The sequence below is a fragment of the Crocodylus porosus genome, unplaced genomic scaffold (assembly GCF_001723895.1).
Source record: "Crocodylus porosus isolate Cpor-Errol unplaced genomic scaffold, CroPor_comp1, whole genome shotgun sequence".
NCBI classification, from domain to species: Eukaryota; Metazoa; Chordata; order Crocodylia; family Crocodylidae; genus Crocodylus; species Crocodylus porosus.
In genome coordinates this window covers 19,918,550-19,925,077 of record NW_017728907.1, presented here as the reverse complement: position 1 = coordinate 19,925,077, position 6,528 = coordinate 19,918,550, and the positions used below count along the sequence as shown (strand labels likewise).

The following is a 6,528-nucleotide window of genomic DNA, read 5'->3' as shown; positions in this document are numbered from 1 at the left end:
TTCTTTGCAGTATAAGAACTGCTGTATTACTTTTTACTTTTTTTTTTTTTTTTTGACTACAGAGAAGTAAGAGCTAGCTAGCATTTTCCAAAGTATGCCTCTAGTCTAACAAAGGGAGCCTCAAATGTAAAAAGAGGTTGAGAACCACTGCTCTAAAACATTCTTCTTGATATGTCAGTTGTGCAAGATCACAAATAAATATTTCATCAAGCTCTATAGTGAAATATTATTTCTCTTTCATGGATAAGATGAAACAGGGTGTCCACATATTACTTGATGTAAAAAGGAAGTCTTCATAAATTCTCTCAGAAATTCAGTATCATTTAAGAAAGCTTTTCTTCAAATACTTAAGATACAATTACCTAGGCTCAAGACCATTCTTTTTGTCTGTCAGAGTTCCACTCCCCTGTGATGAAACAAAGTCATCTTCATATGAAACAACACTATCTGGAGGGCTCATGGCAGGAAGTAAAGGTCGCAGGATTGGAGACCCACCATTTGACCTTTCTTCAAGTCCTGTGAAAAAAAAAAAGAAGGGATGGGAATGGGGAAACGAGACAGTTAACAGTAAACTCCATGTTGTCCACTTCACAGGGAATGTTTTCTGTAAGATTTAAATGATTCCACCAATAATCATCACATCATCTATACTGATATTGATTCCACTTAGAAAACACATTTTCTGGATAGCATGATGCTTGAAAATGGAGCCGTCTCTATTCTATTTCTCTCTCAAAATAAATGTAGCAAATGCCATCAACTTGAAAAATGAAAAAAAAAAGACCAAGAGAACAGAATGTAGGGTACCTTCCTGAACAACAGTCAGCATCAAATGACTCAGAGGGCAAAGGGGTGCAACAGAATAGATGTAATTGCACTTGTATAAAGAAAGAATAGCTATGCACACAAATGGACAGAAGTGTTTTGCATGAGAAACGTCTAAAACTTACAGGTCAAGCTGACCAATTAACTTGGTCACTTAAGCAAGACATACAATCTGTTCAATATTTATTGATGTATCAGAATCGTATCTGCTAGAGAACAAAAGATTGCCACAGAGGTCTTGGTTTATTAACTGCCTTGCCTACCACATTATTTTGCAGAGCCACTGTTGAATAAAGCATATGAATAATTGAGGTTACAAATAAAGATTTACCCACTCCAAGTAACCTGCCCCTGACTATATAGCACTATTTTCACAAGTAGAGAGAATCTGGCATATATAAAGTCACTAACATTTTTTATATTAAGCAAATTGTGCATATAGTATGCATTCCATCTTTTTGGCTAAATTGCAACAAGAAGGGAATGGGATGATATGCTATTAGAACTTTGGTGCAAAGCTAGATCCTTTTGTCAGAAAAAACTCACTTAAGAAATCACATCTGCGGGGCTGGAGGGTAGATTTGGAATGGAGCTGTGGTAGGAGGATGCATACTCCCAACCACTGGCTCAGTTCTCCCTGGTGGCTCCATTTGCCCCACTACATTAAAGAAACCTGAAAAGAAAGAAAAGGGGCAGGACTTACCTTTTCCTCACCAACAAGGCCCTTCTTGTACATTTAAATTGCCAAAAATATATATTTAAAAAATTAAATTAAAATAAAATTGACAAAAAAATAAATAGCCAAAAGCTGACAAAATGGTTAGCAATGCAAATACAGTGGCATTTGAAGTAAATTTTAAAGTGGCAATGCTCTGAGCCAATAGGCACACTTATAACATGAAGGTGAAAGGAACTGGGAGGAAGAGAGAAAGGTAAGTGGCTTGCCAAACAAGAAGTTGGGGAGACTTCTACAGAGAAACGATTCGGAACTGCACGAAGTGAAGTGAGCCCTCAGTCTGATTCACAAACCCAACCTGAGTTAGTCAGGTCCAACAGAACTTTGGATGTGATGAAGTATCTGAGCACACCTTACAAATCTAAAGGTATATTTAAGAATGGAAATTACCATGCATTAAAGAGAGCAAAATACTATTCATGGCCCAAATTAGGATGAATTACATTGAATAGTTAATTTTTTTTAAGAAACAACAACAAAATCACTTATCTTCTTGGATTTAAAAAACAGTAAATCACTTAAGAAGTGCAGAGAAAGTTTTAAATAGAAATGCTGCATCTTCATATTAAATGTCTAAGATGCTTGAAAACTGACTCTTTGCTAGGGAACACAACTAAAAAAAAGAAATCAACATGGAAACTGCAACTATGCACTCAAGATTCCCTATATTATTACTATTTTCCCTTACCTTTTCCATGTAGCTGGTAAGATTTTGCAAAGATGTTGATGACACTATGCGGACTTCCTTTTGCTAGTTCTTCCCATGGTCCCTTACTCTGAGTGCTACTTGTCTGTGTAAAAAGCGGCATATACTTTTCAGCCTCCTTCTGAAATTCTTTTATGGGCTCAAAAGCATTTTTTTCCCACACACAAAATTCCTTTTCTTTTAACACCTCAGCTGTCTTCAAGGGAGATTGTCTACTCTGGCCTCCATCCTCCTCAGAAAGACTCCCTTCACTTAGAAGAGGTCCTTCACTGATTGAATCTATGCTAGAATCACGAGGAATTATGACTTTGTTTTGACCATAAGGCTGTTTTTCACAACCAGGGGAGTCAGTTGACCTCTTTGATAAATGTCCTAGGATTCCTTCAGGTCTTTGATTGGCTGGGGACCTCATCCCAAGGCTGACTGCGGCTGTATGAGGCCTGATAGTTTCAGGAAGCTTTTTAAATTCACTTAGGTTGCCCACTCCAGGAAGGTTATCATCAAAGCTTGTATGAGACACACAGGTACCCAACATTTTCTGAATTCTGGCTGAGAAAACATCTTCATTATCCTCTCTCACAGGAGGACTCACAACTTTAGCCCACCGCCCATCATCCAGATTGCCTTGGTGAAGGAGTTCATGCTCAGTGTTCCAGACAGAGCCATAATTAATGCCAGCCCCAGCTAACTTCTTGGTTTCACTTTCAATCCTACTAGAGAGGGAAGCAGCCGTAGCCTTCAGAGCTTCAATGCGTTCCAATTTACTCCTGTATTGACTACTGGCTGGTTTTGCTAAGAGATCTTGCTGTGCAGAAGATGAACTCAGGTAAGGCTGAGATGTCAGTGTCAGGGATCCCATAGCAGAATTATGATTCCTCCTGGGTGATGGTGCTGTGTCAAAGTCCTTTTGCAAAAGGCCCATCTGCTCCAAGCTCAAAAGCTGGGAGAACAGACCTCCACTCGAGCCTGCAAAAGGCTGTGGTTGCGAAAACTGGACTCGTGGGCTCAATCTGTCTGGTTGTATCCAAGTAGGGTCCATCAAATCATTTCTGAAATTAAAAAAGACAACTTATCTATCTGTAATTTACAATTACTAACAGCTGATGTGAACATATATCTTTATAACAGCCAATTAAAAAAAAAAAAACACCAGACACAATGTTTAGTCTTTTGGAAATAAATGCTAAACATACCAAAATAAGAAAAAAGTACTATACTCATATAAACTATACACTACATACTTATTAAATTAAGATGCTTTCCTAAATTCTATTGTGTTGTACCAAGCAACATATCTTAGTAAGAAAAACACGCTTTTCCCTAAGGCTTCAGGGAGCCTTTCAGACATTATTTATACTTTCTTTGCAAGTCCTGTGATCAATTCTACCCTGCCCAGAGAATACTCTACAGCAGTCGTTCTCAACCTTTTTATATTAGGACCTATTTGTAAACATAGATGGCCAGTTCTGACCCAGTACCTCTCACTCCTGCCCTGCTCCCAGCCCTCCAGTGTGTGGGAGAAGGGGTGGGTGTATGGGGACCCCAAGTGGCCCCTTGCAGGCTGGAACTCTACCAGCCTTCAAAAGTAAAAGCAGTGTTTTCCTGTGTTTTTCTCCTTTAAAGGAGAATTAATTTTTAAACATTTGTTCATGACCCTTTCATATATCCTCGCAACCCTCTTCTGGGTCGTGACCCACAGGCTGAGAAACGCTGCACTTGCTTGCATTACTCTTCCCTACAGGTCATGGTAACCATAACTCAGGACAAGAAGCAGATACATTTTAGAGGAAACTAGCAGCACACTCATAAATGTATGAAATTTCTTAATAGATATACCCAATTATGATGATTCTCTTTCAAATGTTCTTTTAGAACTGCTTTCACTAACGTTACTGGTACATAGCTGAGTGTCAGGATATCAAAGAAAGCCACCAGCACAGTCCTGTTTCTCAACATACTACATAGCTCTCCAAAGAATTGATAGCAAGGGTCAGCAATCTTTACAAATGGCAGGCTACAACTTGACAGCCCACAGTAACAGTTGGGTTACAATCTCCCAAAAATGCCCCAGTACTCCCTGCTCTCTTGTGACCCCCTCACCACTCCTCTCCCCCAAAACATACAATCTTCACCTAGTGCTGCAGATTCTCATAGTCAGGGACAAAAGCAGAGAACAGGTACAACTACTGTCTCAGCAGGGATAGCATAGGAAAAAAGTGGACAACAGCACAGGTGTGCACCAGTACCAATGGCATACAGCAGAACCCTGTGGATGCTCCCTCTGTAGCCCCTGGAATTGTGTCAGTGATCCAGCCACCAACCACAGGGGAATCCAAGTTCTTTAGGGGCTGGATCAAGCACGTGGGCTGCAGGCTGCCAACCCCTGATTTATGGAGCCATTTTAGCCTCAGTTCTCTCCTGTTATTAACATTCATGCTTATTTTTGCCTTTGGTATGACTAATGTACACATTGTGGTAGTACAGGAATTGTTATTTTATCCAGTCCTTTGCAGCAATATTAGTGTACTATCCAAACTATTACAACTTGATCTTCCTAACATTATAAACTAAATTTTTTCCTGCCTAGAGAAACTGAATTTTAATCTGACCAAGTTAAACCCAAGATACTAACCTACGTTATACAATGTAACACAGGTCAGCAATGTTTTCAACAAGGGTGAGAGCAGGGGAAGGGGGAATTGTGTGACCAGAATGACCCAATGCAGTTCAGAGCGAGTCAAACATTAGGACCCAGCTACTGCCATGGCTTCTCCCTGACACTCAGCTGCAGTGTGGTGCTGCAAAAGCCCCCTACTTCCATAGTCCGTGCTGCCAAAGACAGAGCTATCCCACTGCCAGAGTCCCAGGAAGCTGACTGAGGTGCAATACAGGGAGAGCCCACTTCTGCAGAACCCTAGGCAGGTCATTGCCAAGCAGCAGAAGTAGAGGCCCCCACTTCTGAATGTCATAAAAACTCCAGCCCTGTAAGCCGGATACAAAGCCTTCACAGGCCAGATCCAGCCCAGAAGCTGTCGCTTGCCAATTCCTGCTCCATAAGAAATATCATATGAAATTAAAGACCAAATTATAGTTCCTGTGAATAAGGGGACAAAGTTAAGGATGGGCTAAGCAGCCTTAATGATAATTTTCTCATTTTTGCATATTTAATTATGCATCTAGAACATTCTTATTATAAGTCTGATTTATTAAAAGTGATATGTATTAGTTTAAGCATCCAGAAAAGAAGAGCTCACAATCTAAACTAGACATACTATATAACAAATGACCAGACAAAGGCCAGGTTTAAAACACTGCAGTCTTCCTTTTGCTGCTTTTAAATGTTAGCAGATTATCAAAACAGCTTCAGGGAAGAACAATGTTTTAAGGAGAGTATCTGAAAAGCAATAGAAGACTGCTTGTTACACAACAGGAAGAGAAAGAATTCCAAATATAGAGACAATGCTGGAAAGATATAAACTGAGCATTTCGTAGGAAGCAGGTAGAAAAAAAAAAAACGTAAGATGGGAGGTAAGAAAAAGCTAGACCAGGGACGTAAGACGAAGCAGAATTGTATGGAGTTCCAAAAAAAAAACCAAAATAAAATAAAACAACAAGTCTAAACCCAAAACAAAGGTAAGAAGAAAACAAGAGAATGACTAAGCAGCAGATGTGTGTAGATGACTATTTATTCTTATATAGAAAAAAAGGACTGCATCTCTCCAACATATTCAGAAGATCAATGGCAGCTGTCAATTATCTTTCAAAATGCTATTTATAGATTACATGATGGAGGCAGATTGGCAACTAATATCTACATAACCTTTAGTGCATCAGCTTCTATAATACCACAAAACAAAATGGTAATTCTCCATTTTAAATAATCCTACTTACATAAAACAATTTTACAATCGCTATAAAGGTAATGGTTCTCTATAGAAAATAATGAACTTCTACAAGTCAAAGACACTATTTTTGTATTTTTCCAAGTGTCCCTACCTACTTACCTTACAAGAGGCTGCGACGGTTCTGACAGGGACATATCGCTACTGGAGGATGCACTAGGAGGACGTTCTTGTGCTTTGTTTTCTTTGTCCGATTCCCCAGATGGCTGATATCCTGGTCTGGCCTAGAAATGAAAACACCACCAAAAGTTGAACTTTATTAAAGTGTTCAAGCAACTTGGAAGCTTAAGTCTCATTAAAAGTCAAAAGGGACTTGCTTTAGTATTATACTCCAAGGAATTCTTTACTAATATGCATAA

General features: G+C 39.3%; 1 protein-coding gene across 1 annotated transcript in view; it reads right to left on the bottom strand.

Annotated features, from left to right (window-relative positions):
• Positions 1-6,528, bottom strand: part of CEP350 (centrosomal protein 350) — a 113,744-nt gene that overhangs the window by 65,592 nt on the left and 41,624 nt on the right. The window contains exons 12-13 of the mRNA XM_019530581.1: positions 2,250-3,316; positions 363-516 (exon numbers count right to left, since the gene is read on the bottom strand). Coding sequence (XP_019386126.1) covers positions 363-516; positions 2,250-3,316 — 1,221 coding nt within the window. The remainder of the gene's footprint in view (positions 1-362; positions 517-2,249; positions 3,317-6,528) is intronic.